The sequence below is a fragment of the Tarenaya hassleriana genome, unplaced genomic scaffold (assembly GCF_000463585.1).
Source record: "Tarenaya hassleriana unplaced genomic scaffold, ASM46358v1 Cleome16, whole genome shotgun sequence".
NCBI lineage: Eukaryota > Viridiplantae > Streptophyta > Magnoliopsida > Brassicales > Cleomaceae > Tarenaya > Tarenaya hassleriana.
The window spans coordinates 2,193,806-2,208,533 of NW_010965019.1; the positions used below are offsets into that span (position 1 = coordinate 2,193,806).

General features: G+C 33.9%; 2 protein-coding genes across 2 annotated transcripts; both read right to left on the minus strand.

Moving 5' to 3' along the window:
- Nucleotides 1-904: 904 nt before the first annotated feature.
- On the minus strand, nt 905-2,213 carry LOC104809546 (F-box protein At1g61340-like). Its single transcript, XM_010535561.1, has 4 exons — nt 2,106-2,213; nt 1,665-1,972; nt 1,394-1,468; nt 905-1,256 (listed from the first exon to the last, which is right to left on the minus strand). Exons 2-4 carry the CDS (start codon nt 1,926-1,928, stop codon nt 1,053-1,055), a joined length of 543 nt encoding a protein of 180 aa, XP_010533863.1. The 5' UTR covers nt 1,929-1,972; nt 2,106-2,213; the 3' UTR covers nt 905-1,052.
- A 2,153-nt stretch (nt 2,214-4,366) lies between these two features.
- On the minus strand, nt 4,367-7,435 carry LOC104809547 (putative FBD-associated F-box protein At1g61330). The gene is made up of 3 exons (XM_010535562.1): nt 6,471-7,435; nt 4,926-5,090; nt 4,367-4,842 (listed from the first exon to the last, which is right to left on the minus strand). The coding sequence occupies exons 1-3, from the start codon at nt 7,371-7,373 to the stop codon at nt 4,492-4,494; spliced, it is 1,419 nt and encodes a 472-aa protein (XP_010533864.1). The 5' UTR covers nt 7,374-7,435; the 3' UTR covers nt 4,367-4,491.
- Between the last annotated feature and the right edge of the window lie 7,293 nt (nt 7,436-14,728).

Here is a 14,728-nt window from a genome sequence, read left to right on the forward strand (position 1 = left end):
TATGTTTATATATGTGTATATATGTATATCATTTCATTATATATGTATGTGTATAATTTTTAAAATTTTATTTTTATTATTATTATTTTATTATTATTTTTTATTAATTAATATTATTAAATATTAGGGATTGATGATGTGGTAGATGACTAGGATGCCATGTCAACATTAAATAATATTTTTTTTCGTTCAGGGTTTTATTTTCCAATTTTTAAAAGTATAGAGTTTTAATTGCCAATTTTTAAAAGTATAATGTTTTTTTGGATCAAAAAAAAGTATAGGGTTTAAATTGCTACGAGAGAAAAGTATAGGGTTTTAAATGGAATTATCCCAAAAAACAAAGACTAAACTAGAATTAAATTACAATATGAGAAAGAAGCCCAAACAAATTGAGCCATGAGCTCCAAGCCCATAAACCCTCTCATTGGGCCTTCTCCAGCCCAATCTTATAAATTACCCAGAAAATCTTTGGGAAGTAAAACATACATAAATATGTTTTGAATTTTAAAATTGTATAAAACAGTTACAAAGTTTTAGTTTCTAATCGGATCCGATTTCATGTAACAAACACTATATATAGATAAAAAGTGCGTATTTGTATATATTACTAGAGAAATATATGATTTTTGTATCTAACAATAACTATAAATACATAGAATTATTGAGTTTTGATTTGATTTGAGTAGATATTAAAAGTCTTAGATGGAGAGATAGAGATTGACAAAATAGGGTTTAGATCAAGCAACTAAAGAAACAACAAAGTTTTTCATCTTTTTATTTATTATTGTCCTTGAAGTGAGATCAACTCTATAATAAATATGGATTACCAACCAAATTCATGACTTTTTTTTTTTATTGGAAAGGCCAAGGTTTAGTCTCTCCAAAAAAAAAAGTGTTCCTCTTTTTTTTTTTTGGTCTAATGTACACAACCTATTCCATCATAAAAAAAAACAGCAATCCTATGTTCTTGTTCTTCTTCTTCTTTCTTGGTGTCCTAATCTTTCATTCTATGTTCCAACAACAACAGCTAGCAATGCCCCAACCAAAATTTGTTAAAACTTCAAGTGAATAGAGATTGTGGACAGTTCCTTGTCCTTTATCCGCAAATTTCTACGGTACCTCCTCGCCTTTGGCGCCGTGGGAGCTTCGACCTCATCCCCCCGTTCAGTCGGTCCATCTGGATTGAGTTCACCGCGGAAAACCAACGTTTTCTTCGGTGTTGTATACGCGAAATGCGAGTGTTTTGCTACCAAGGTCTGTGAAAAAAAGACACCAGAAATGGTTATAGGAATCAGCAATGTTTGGTTAGTAATGATTGTACTAGTGTTTAACTATATATATATATATATATAAATGTGTGTGTGTGTATATATCAATCTGTGCTACTGCATACAGCTTCTCTTATTGTTTTGGACACATGAAACAATTGCTTCAGGTCTTCATGCTCGACACCGCAGAGAACCCTAACCTGTCATATACCGAAAAAGGAAATTCAAAGAGTTGAAGCGATCTATGGAAATAGAAAGTGGACAGAACCGAAAGTTGAAAGCTTTGCATTTTCCCCATATCCAGAGAGATGTATAGGATTATTGAAGATAAAACCTTTTTTCAGCTCAATTCATCGTTGGATAATCAAATTCCCAAAAAAAAAAAAAACAATTTACCAGAATGTCTGGAGGAAGAGATTCAAGTTGAGAAGTTCCATTGTCGGAAACTAATGTCTCGTGGCAAAGCCTCTTCGACGAGATTTGTCCAAACATCGACACTTCTTCTTCACCGGAAATCCGAACCCTTTTCCTCTCCAATCGCCTCCTGTATCGCACAGATTCTAACCCTAACCCTAACCCTAAATCTCCATCATCCACAGCACGAGTCCTCGAATCCGAGTTCGACTTCAGGGCACCGAATTTCCTCTTCCCCAATGCCATTTCGCCCAAAACAGGAAGAACCCACAAATCTCTCCCGATAATATCTGCATCATGAACACAAAAGAAATGATCTTTTCGATGCCCAAAACCGCAATTCAGTGACCCAGAAAAAAAAGAGAGGGTTTTGAGCAGAAAGCAGAGAAACAGAGCAAGAGGATAATGGAACAAGAAACTGACCTTACGTACAAAGATATGGGAACTAAGAAAACAAATCCTAGGTTTCAGTGATATTGTTCAGATTTTTTTTTTTTTAATGTGGAAGAAACAACGAAGTACTTATAGTTGAGATTTTTTTTCGCAGTTAGCCAATGATTTGTTTATTTATTGATTGATTTTTGGAACAGAAATATATCTATTTTTATTTTACTTTTCAAAAAAAAGGAAAAAATCACCCTTTCTGTGATTATCCATCATTTGGCGGTTAATAAATAGGGAGAACAAGAACTAGCCGTTGTACAGAACACGTGGCGGCGTATTATTCGAAGAAGGCTGCATGTGCTGACGTGGCGACATATCATCTGAATGCACACGATTTATTTAATTTGTTTACTAATTAATCTTCGTTCGTTGGATTCTACGAAGGCACTCTGACACAAAACAGTTTCGTGAGATTTCCAGGAGCCACGGTTGGGGCAAAGTGTTTGTTTTTATCTCGATCATTATATTTTATGTTTATATCCATTTTATATATAATTAATGGGTTTTATCTCGATCACTAGAGACGATGTCCTATTATGCAATGTCGTATTGCTCATACCAATTTTAAAATCGTTTTTTATTGTAAGCATAATATATAATTAAATTGCATATGACACTAAAACATGTGCAAATGTTCTAAGAAGATGGTGCATATATGCTATCTTGGTTATAATTGTATTAGATTAGGAATTAATTGGAGTGAGATCTCTAAATAAAAATATAATTAATAAGTTGAGGTCCTCTTTTATGCAATATAAAAGTAAAATCCCTCAATTTGAATATAATTATTTACAATACTTAAGTAAAAGATTGCCCATAGATTTTCTTTTGAAAAAACTTAACCCATAGATTTTTAAAAAATCGAAATGAGATCTAGTTTGTCCATAGATTTTTATTGATCTTTTATCAATCGCAATTAGTCACACCAATTAAAAAATATTTTTTGTACCATTTTTTAAACCAGAAATTTTGTGTATTTCGGTTATAATATATAATAAAAAAATGAATAATCGTCAATTTGATAAAATAATCCGAATAATTATCTTTTTTGGCAGGTGATTAATTAATTATTTTTTTATAAATTTATAGACGCTTGCATGCGTGAATTGTATGATTATGTATACGCATGCACTAGTGTCTAATTAATGTTCCGTTAATATTCCTCCATATATAATAAATGTATACTAGAAAATTATAATAATTAATTAATCCTTGCAAAAATCAAGCCCACCAAACGCAAAAACAAGATAATCGTGTTGCATATCTGTCATGCAACTAATAACATTTCATAAAAAGAATATATTTTGGTAGTCTTAACAAAAAAATATTTTGGTAGTTTAATTACACATATTACAAAATGTATTTTACAATATTTACACGAAAAACTACATTTACCATATTTGGTAATCACCAGGCGTGGTAGACCTAGACATATTTTTAATTGAGGGTAAGTTTAATTTGTGTAGTACAGACATACTTTTATAATGGGATATATAAAATTTTTACTTAAAATCAATTATATTTTATAAAGAAATTATTTTTTTAATTAAACAAATGGGGTATGTGCCCTATTCATTTTAAAGTAGGTCCTCCCATAGATTCAATTATTAGAGATGAACGTTTCGGTATTCAGTTCGAATTCGGTTTAAAAATTTTAGAGGATTTGGATCATAAAAATATTATATTTTTTGTTCGATATGGTTCGATTCTTGAATACGAAGTGGTAAATATTTCCATTTTATTTGTGTAAAAATGGATCAAAACGAATAATTAAAATATAACAATTAGAAAATAAATATAATATAAAATTCAATTGATGACAAATTTTTAGAACTAAGTCAGTCAATCAATCAAAGTATTAAAATAACTAAAGAATTGAACAATTTTTTTTGTTTAAATTGAGTACTTTTAAAATAAGACTAAACAAAATACGAATTTAATTTAAATCAAATAAAAAAATTGATTTATAAATTAAATAGATATAATATTTACAAAACCGAAAAAAATAATTTAACCACAATGCAAAATATCAGTAAACAAGATTTTTTTACAATCCAATTCATCAGTCGTTTCTTTCATCTTCAATTATGTTCTTAGTTTCTTTGTAGCCGTAATAATTTTTTTTTAAAAAAAATTGATGGTAATTTACTATTAATCCACAGAGATCTTTGGAAATTTTTGTGCAAAATCTGAATCCTCTAAAAACAAGAATCCACGAACAAAGATGAATTTTGGTTCTAACCGATTTCCTCATTTATTAATTCCGAAACATATTACAAGAACCGGAATTCTCAAATAACAAAACATATGTTTCTGAACCCTCTTAATGTTTATGTCTCATATATAGAGAGAGAGGGAGAGAGGATCAGTAGTAGTACCATCGTTTCAGATGATTCGTCGGACTCTTGGGCACATATCGATGATGTTCGTGCACCGTCACCTTCACGCGCGGTGCCATTTCCTTGAAACGTCGGCTCCTCTCGAAATCGGGCTCGAATATTCTCGTCCTCGGCCTACTTGGAGCAACCAAAGCGACGGCGTCGAGATTCGGGGAATTCTGCAAGAAGAACTGGATGATATCGAGCTCATGCCAATGGTTCTTGAACCCTTTGATCTCCAAAAACTTGACACTGTTCAACTTGTATGGGAAGTCACGGAGCAAATGCTTCTGATGCATCTCCCAATAGAGCCCTAGTTCGAATGTGAAATCATTCACCTGCAAAAAACACGAAAGAACGATGTTTTCAAGATTCATAAGCGATTCAAGAACGATATGTTTTAAGGGTATAAAAGACTTGCGTCGAGGTAGAATTTCTCGAGGCGAGGACAGTTCTTGACGAAGTCGGCAATGTCAAAGAGGTTGCAATAGGTATGGCTCTCCATGAGCAACTGTAACTCCCTCAAGTTGTGGAAGCAGAAGAGGATCTCGGTGAAATTTCTGCCCACATACCTCCTCGTGAGACCCTGCGGCATTCGGCTCCCGGAAAAGGGTTAAGTTTCTAAACTCATCTTATATTCTAAACCATTCAACAACAAAAGAGTAACTTCAAATCGAGAAAAAGAAAAGCACATGATGATAACTTCCAACCATAAAGCGTGTGAAAACTTGACGTTAAACTCATCCATATCAAGTAAATATTGACGAAAGAATACATATTATATCATATATCCTAAACTATTAACGGTAAAGAGAGTACGAAAAATTAAAACCGAGAAAAAGAAGCATGTGAGAATCACGTGATGATACTTTCAACTGTAAAGAGCGCGAAAACATCAGATTAAACCCATCCAAATCAAGTAAATATCGATGAAAGAATGCATCTTATATATATCCTAAACCATAAACGATAAAGAGTGCGAAAATTTAAAACCAAGAAAAAGAATCACACGATGATAACTTTCAAAAAAGCGCGAAAACATCAGGTTAAACCCATCCAAATCAAGTAAATATCTATAAAATAAGACATCTTATATATATCTTATATCCTAAACCATCAACAGTAAAGAGCGCGAAAATTTAAAACCGAGAAAAAGAAGTACGTGAGAATCATGTGGTGATAACTTTCAACGTACGGTAAAAAGCACGAAAACGTCAGGTTAAACCCATCCAAATCATGTAAATATCAATAAAAAAAGACATCTTATATATATCCTACATCCTAAACCATCAATGGTAAAGAGCACAAAAATTTAAAACCGAAAAAAAAACACGTGAGAATCACGTGATGATAATTTTCAATGATAAAGAGCACGAAAATGTCAGGTTAAACCTATCCAAATCAAGTAAATATCGATGAAAGAAGGCATCTTATATCCTATATCCTAAACTATCAATGGTAAAGAGCGCGAAAATTTAAAACCGAGAAAAAAAAAAGCAAGTGAGAATCACGTGATGATAACTTCCAACGGTAAAGAGCGCGAAAACGTCAGGTTAAACCTATCCAAATCAAGTAAATATCGATGAAAGAAGGCATGTTATATCCTATATCGTAAACCATCAACGGTAAAGAGCGCGAAAATTTAAAACCGAGAAAAAGAAGCATCTGAGAATCATGTAATGATAACTTCCAATGATAAAAGCGAAAACGTTAGATTAAACACATTCAAATCAGGTAAATATCGGTGAAAGAAGACATCATATATCATATATCCTAAACCATCAACAAAAAAGAGCGCGAAAACTTTTAGCCAAAAAAAAGAAGCATGTGACGTTAACTTCCAACGGTAAAGCGCGCGAAAACGTTAGACTGGGCTCATCCAAATCTAGTAAAGATCAATGAAAGATTCACATGATATATATATATATCCTAAACCATCAACGGTAAAGACGTTCTCTCATTTTACCTCGAGAAAGACGTTCGATATGGTAAAGACTTGAATGTTGGAGAAATGGCTGAGGAGATCGATCGCACTGAAAGGCATCAAGGATTTCCTCAGAGTGACAAAGTGAAACATCAAATCCTTCACCGCACTGACATCTCCGAAACCGAACAGAGTGATCAGTCCGGAGAAGGTAAAGGACTCGAGATTCGGAGCATCTATGAGGATCCTCTTCATCTCCTTGCAACCCGCAATGCTCAACGAGCTGAACCGATTATGATTCCTCGTGTTTATCCTCAGCTCCCGAATCCCGTGACACCCGACCAGTTCAAGATTCTCGAGGAATCGGCAGTTCTTGAAAACCGAGGCGACCAACTCCTCGGTCACGAGGATGCGGGAAAGGCAGAGAGACTTCAAGAACTTGAGACCCTTTGGAGAGGAGGGCATATGGAACTCGACCAGGCAGAGTTTCAGCACTGTCAGCGACTGAAGGGCCGAGAAATCGATAGAGCACTGCATCGGGAAAACGCCATCGAGAAAATCCAGCTCGAGTTCTTCCAATCCTTTGTCCAAGCACCACTGAATCCAAGTCTCTATCTGGGTTTGGACCCCAACATAGCAAAGAGTCAAGGCCAGTCTCTTGATCTCTGGGGCCTGGTTTCGCTCGAACACGGTCTTGATAATGTCAATGGCGTCGGCTCTCCGGCCGAAATCTCCGCTAAAGTCCAAGTTCCGACAGAAGAGCCACGAGTCTCTGAAGCTTTTTGAGACGAGAGTCGATTTGATTGCGTTTTTGATCGGGAAAAACGAGAGGATGTTCTGAACAACATCTTCGGGGACACTGAGACCCGAACTCTCTCCCTCTGTTGCGATTCTCTTGGAACAGGTTTCTTCGGGCATTTTGGTTTCTGCGTTTGAAAGAGACATTTTTTTTTTCTGTCTTGTCCGACTGGAACTGTGTTTCTTCTTTCTTTGTTTTTTTTTTTCAATTTTTTTTTTGTTTGTGTGCGGAAGAATCAGTTGTGGTTTGGGCTCTATTTATAGTGTACTACAATTTCTTTAATTAGTGTGTATATATAGTGTTGTAGAATATTGGAAATTTTTCATTTGATTATAATTTTATTTTATTTCAACAAATCTTAGTATTCTCAACTTATATTTAAAATTCGAATTCTAAATCCTCGAGAATTACAAGAAGCATATAATTTTTTTTTTATTCTTTCAGTTTCTATATTTATTTATTAATTTGTTTTCACCCATTTCTATATTTTATTTAATTACCCTCCGTGTGTATATTGTTTTTTTAATCATACATTATAAGGCATAACTGTTTTGATGCTCGTGGAAAGATAAGGCTGGACCCCACCATACAAGATTTACATGCCTTAAATGGATACTTAAAGTAATACTTTTTTAATATATTTTTTTTTTAATTTACCAATTTTGTGTTTATCTTTACAATTCTTTGCATAAATGGCAGCATTAAATCAGTTCCCAATTATTGGAAGGAAAAAGATACCTTCCACATATAGATTTATTTTATTTTATTTTTGTGTAACGTAAAAATTTCCAAACTCGGACCACTCTAAGACTTATCACGTTCAAATATTAAATTCATAATATTGGATTCGCTTATTTATTTCTTTCTCTAATTATGTGGGTTCGTTCATTCATTCATGCATTCACATCTTTGTTCAGTTATGTTGTTTTTATGTTTTAATGGGCATACGTGTCATTATTAACTTGATATATGGTAAAAGATATTTGGACAGCATTAGATATTTTGAACAAAAACATTAAAAAAATAATAATAAATAAATTATACTTAAATCAAATCAAATTATCTTTTTTTTGTTAAATTTAATTATCGAATAAAGAATATGATTATAAAAATGATTGAAATTTAAAAGAAACGAAAATATTTTAAAAATGTTGTTCTTTTAACAAAAACATATTTTAACTTAATTGAAAAAGACTTCCAAACACATGAAAATTCTGTGCAAGGGAATTGATATAATTTTACAAAATTTATAAATCGAGTTGGGAAATAACTAAACCAAAATCGAAACTATATGCCCGATGTCCACCTCTAATCATCAGAAATTTCTTTATAAATTGATTTAGATGAACTTTTATACATCACACATCCATTTTACGAACAAATGTTTACACGAATATTGTCCAATCGATTTGTTTACTACGCAACCAAATAACCATTAGAACATATCATATATGGACGGATATATGGAGAAATCTCAAAATGAAATTATCCTACATATCATATTTCATTGTGCAGAACATATACACGTCTTTTGAATTTAGTAAAGATATGAAGAATCTAAAATTAAATCTTTTGTTAACTGTGCTATGTATATGTTTATTTTTTTAATCTTTATTTTAATAATTTAGAAAATTCTATAAAAATATACATGATACAAAACAAATATATTAAAAAATTTAGGAAAATTTGGCAAAAATATCCTAACTTTACAATGTGTGAAATAAATAACTAAAATTTTAATTTATCTAATTGATACCTTAAATGTTAAAATATTCTACATTGAAATCTAAAATGTTAAAATATTCTAAATGAATATCCAATTTATGAAATTGAAAACAATTTACAACCTCGATTTATTTTTTATGTTAGAATTATCATCTAGTCGAAGTTGAGAATTGTCATCAATTTAATGAGTTAAGATATCTATTTAAAATATGTCAACATTTGAAGTATTAATTTAGAACATTTTAACATTTGAAGTATCAATTAGATGAAATTTAAAGTTTAGCTATTTATTTGATATATTTTATAAAGTTGGAGCATTTGTATGGGATTTTTCTAAAATTTATAATTTTAATTTATCGGATAAATACATAAAACTTTCCCAAAAGAAAAAAACAAATAAAAACTGTACACCCCTTACAATATGCTGTATCATTGAGATATAAAAATAAATTCGATTACAATATACTATATCTATACTTTTTCTCTCATTTCACATTTTCTTCCTTTTTTTTTCTTCTTTCTCTTTTTCCCGTCATCACCTTGAGCTTGTGATGTTTGTCACCTCTAATGAATTTTTTTTGGTCCTGTGAATTTTGTCCCTTAAATTTACAATCAATAGTGAAAATAATTCCAGTAATTCGATAGTAATAAATAAAAAAAATTGAAACTATAATATACAAATATTTGGAATCTACACCACAACAGCAAAATAACATAATCAATGAGAATATTTTATTTTGTTTGGCAAAATATATCATTATTTCAAATTTAGAGATATAAATTCGAAGAAAAATCTAAATCTATGTTACATGTGGCTGAATCATAAGAAAAAATTAGGAATTTTATATCAAGGAGAATTTGACGTGGGCTCTTGAAAACCCTCCGATTTTAAGTAAAATTTCCGTAATATTTTTAACAGAAAAACACATGAAATGATGGATTCAAAACACTTTTAAATTTAGGACTAAATGAATAATATATAGAAGGGAAATGAAATTTTGAAAGATTTGATTAGGTGTTGGAGCCAACATAACTAAAGAGACAAAAGCATCGGCGACAGAGAAGAAGAGACAACTGCTTAGCTTTGTGTCTTCTTAGTTATGTTGGGGTCCAACATCTAACCCAAACGATCCTTTGAAGCCTCGGTTCCACTGTAGAGGAGGAGGATGCTGCTGTTTTATGGCTTTTTACATTAGATTGCATATTTTTTTTTATAGGAAAAAAGCATATATATATATATATATATATTTATATATAAAACCTGAAAGAGGCTTTTACCAAAAAAAAAAAACTCGAAAGAGGCATGGATTTTGTGGGTCTCATTGTTTTTATTTTTCAGTGGAAGTGTTGTGAGGCTTCGCTTCTGTTCTTATAGTGTTTTTTTGGGGGTTGACCGTAATGGCTCATTAATGCAGCCTTATTATTTGCCTCTGATTTTTTTCTATACATAGATGTCAGAATTTATCTCATATATGGAAAAATATCCGAAGGAAGAAATGGAGAATTTATTATATATATATATATGTATATAGTAGGAGGTAGTTTTTGAAGGAAGGATGTACAGATACATATAAACAAATTTATGCTGACTGTGTATATGCGCCATAAAATAAAGAGAAAACTATAAAATAGTAAAATATAAAATACTAAAAAAACATCTGTGTAAATAAATTAATTAAAAAGATGTTTTCTATACAAAAGTACAAAAATACTTTTAAAAACTTACCAACTTTTTAAGCGTAAACTGTTAAAAAATCTATTTTATAATATATGTTAAAAATATTATGAGATGAAGTGGAAAACAAAATTTAACTAAAAGATATATTGTTACGAGGAAAGTGGATTTAAAAAAAAATAATAATAACTGGATAGTGTCGGATATGGATTTATAACAAATAAAAGCCAGTAATATTTAATTTGGTTACAAAACAATGATATATAGTTAGTTTTTTATAATATAGAATCCGTGGTCACTATCCTTCGTATACCAATGGATAAATTTCTACTCAGTGAAGAGATTAGAAAGATTCGAACCTACAACTTTATGATTGTAACGATCCAAATCCGATATTTTGGACAGGATGAATCATCACTTGGATTTTAAAGAAAATCTAGATTTTTCCACATCAAAAAACATCGTCTCATATTACAACGGAAGTCTCGACAAAATATAAATTTAAAATATTAAAGTCATAAGAAAATAAGATTTCCAAATCTTCGTTTTCCTGGCAACTACCGAGTCCAACCAAAACGATCTGCTCCACCTTTCACCTATAGAGAAAAGTAAGAGACGAGCTACGCGAATAACTCACTGAGATTCCAGGATTATCAACATCGCATCTGTATCCAACATAAACAATCAGATAGAAAACAACCTATTGATTCATGTTATTTCTATAATTTTTCTTTATTCAATTCTTTAAAACAAGTTCAAACTCCATGACCATTCAGTACCCTTCAAACTGAACTTAAAACCTTTATTATAAAAACAAAACAAAATTCGTTGTAACCCTCTGCGGATCGTCGTCGTAGTCGGGGTTAACTTTTCAAAACTCAACCAATAGCAGTAACCTTCTACGGATCACTGCCGTAGTCGAGGTTACCACTCCACATGAATCGCTGTCATGCCCGGGTCGTTATCATGCCATCACATACGGATCGCCGTTATACCATGATCTCAAAACTCAATCAATAGTCATAATCCTCTATGGATTGTCGTCATAGTCGGAGTTATGGCTCCACATAAATCACAGTCATGTCCGGGTAGTTATCATACCATCACATATACAGATCATTGTCGTAGCATGACCTTAAAACTCAACCAATAGTCATAACCCTCTACTGTAATACCCTGTGAATTCCTTATCCGCACAGAGCCTTAGGAGACCCTATATGAACCAGAAAAACGGCTCTAGAACATAGCATCGAACATAGCCCAAGCTAAACCAAAGGTTTGCACCGCATCGAGGCGAAGAAAAGAGACTGAAAACTGTCCAGACTGACCGGTCTAGGTGGAGACCGATCGGTCCAGAAGGAAAAAAAGCTCCAGACCGGTCGGTCTGCACACAGAGACTGACCGGTCTAGGCGAAGACGAAACCCAGGTTTCGTCGCGTCTTCTTCCTCCTCCCAGCGGGTGCCACCTCATGCTTCGCCATGTCCCGCCTCTTTCCTCCGTGGGATGCGAAATCGCGTCTAAGTCCATCCATTCTTACCTCCTCTTCACTCTCACTTCAATCTCTCACTCTCTCAAATTCTCTCCCAAGGTCCGAAACTTCAAGCTTCGATTGGAGCATCGATTTTGGTCAAAATCAATTGAAAAATACAGAAAACAACTTTAGTAGACCTAAGCAACAAAGTCCAAAGCTCAAAATTGAGATAGGTGAGTGTTTCGAAGTAGATCCAAAAATCTCATTCAAATTTCAAATAGAGATTTCTGTGATTTGGGTTCGATAATCCCTTTTTGGCCTTAGATTTGAGTTCCTAATGTGTTCTAGATTGTTTTAAGCTATTGGTTGGGTGATTTTGAGTGAAACGCTCGGACTGCAACTTCCATGGTGGATCCATTTCAAGCTTGAGTTCGCGCTGGCCAGAAGAAGGAGACGACCTCCAGACCGACCGGTCCAGTGCCTTCGGACCGACCGGTCAGGATTCCCAGACCGACCAGTCTAGGTTCGGTCAACATTCAATACAACACGTTCTGACTCGTATCCAATCAACCTCGACCAGTGCCTTACCCGAACCCTACGAAACTTAAACGGAATCCTTTCACGGTAAGTTAAACCCTTGGGACGAGTTGAATTGGTAATCCGGAATAGCCGGAACCCAATTTGATCGGACCAAAGGATAAAAGAATAAAATAAACTTGAATAAGAATGAATACCGGAACGATGAGCTAAAATGTGTGTATGTGTGGTTTATACAAACTTTCGAATGAATGCTTGTGATTGGGGATTTTGGTAGTTGGCGTGGCGTGAAACTTTACTTCGGAGGGTCGGAGTAACGTCGATCGTGTGTTTGTAGTCGGAAATTGAGATGATATCCTGATGATTGCTTTGTTTGGGATCTCCTCTTTATGGCCCTTGATCCGGGTCATGTTCCATATTGAGGAGGCATGATTTTGATTGATCGCCTATGGGCGGAGCTTGGAGCCGATGATGCACGTGGTAGTCTTGAGTGATTCGGACTATCACGGGTTGAGGAAACCTTACGGTTACTCTGTGACCGCACCGACGTTCCACATGCTATGGAATGGGTTCGGGAGCGATTCCTTACAGAGACTGGCATAGATTACCCGTGACTCAGGATTGAGAGATTCTTCCGATGAGGTTATGCGGAATTATTCTGAAAGGCTTGAACTCGGGTCTGAGGAGAATTTATGTGGCGGATGGCTGACGAGAAGTTATCAGTTGATAACTGACTTCGCTGGATATAGTCTGTGATGGCCTAGAGGAGGCACCTGGTGCTCTGGTATCGAGAGGTGACATCGATATCAAGGGAGATGGTTGGTGTGATATGTTTTTATGAAGTGTTGGACCTGGTTTGTTGTATTTTTATTATTCCGGTTTCGACCGAGGAGAGTGACGGGATTGTGTGTTGCACATGGAGAGTTCTTATCTATGCGTGTGATGCACCCGTATAGATGATTTGACGACTTTCAGTATTACGGATAGACCTGATGGGTCGATCTTTGACTTGTATATGTCCTGGACTGGTGATACCCATATCCACATGCTATCTTATGTGTGTGATGCACATAGAGACGATTTGACAATTGATATCTGATGACTTGTTATCCAGACTGATTGTGGTTGTGATATGGATTATTATTGGTTGAATTAGAATTCATCACATGGCATGTTATATATATGTACATATATTATACGTGTATATATATTGCTTTTGATTAGCCATTTGCAATTTGAGTACGATTTTCGGTTTAACCCGAAGTACTCACTAAGCATATAGTTTATGGACGTTGTTATGTAATGTTTCAGGTTCGAAGCAGCTTTGGCAGCAGCAGGACGAGGGTATTGGTAATGTGTGAGACTTTTGGGGGATCATGTAAATTTTCTCTTTTGACGTGTACTGTTTTCAGTTGTTATGGGCGGTGTATACCGACTCTGTATATTTTCGTATCCACTGTCCTTATGTTGTGGCTTGTATACGTCTACTATAGACTTGTGTATGCTATGTATGTACATATTTTTCGCTGCGTATGTTTAATATAAAAATATTTTTAAATTCCCGCTATTTTCGGTACGTGGTTTTGATCGGCCATTGTTGCAACTCGTGGGCGGGACACAAGTTACGGGTGTCACATCTACGGATCACCATCGTAATCGGGGTTGTGGCTTCACATGAATTGCAGTCATACCCGGATTGTTATCATACCATCACATACGGATCGTGTCGTACCATGGTCTTAAAACTCACTTTGAAAGATTTTTAGCACAGTCTGAGATCACATCATAGTCTTTAATTCAATTCTTTACTTCTTCCATCTTTTCAAATATCATATAACTCGTTCTAACAGTCCAATAAATCCATGAAAGTAAACATCATCACATAAAATGTATGTCACAAGTCATAATCAATCAACATAAATTTTTCAACAATCAATCATCATTCATCAACTATCAATCATCAATTCACAAGAAGTATAAGATATCTAACTTAAAGTCCTAACCGTATGATATCTATGTTCTCTATTTTCATGTCTAAGCGAATATAGAAGAAAGATGAGTTCTGTCAAAGTCCCTTACCTCGGTCTAAACG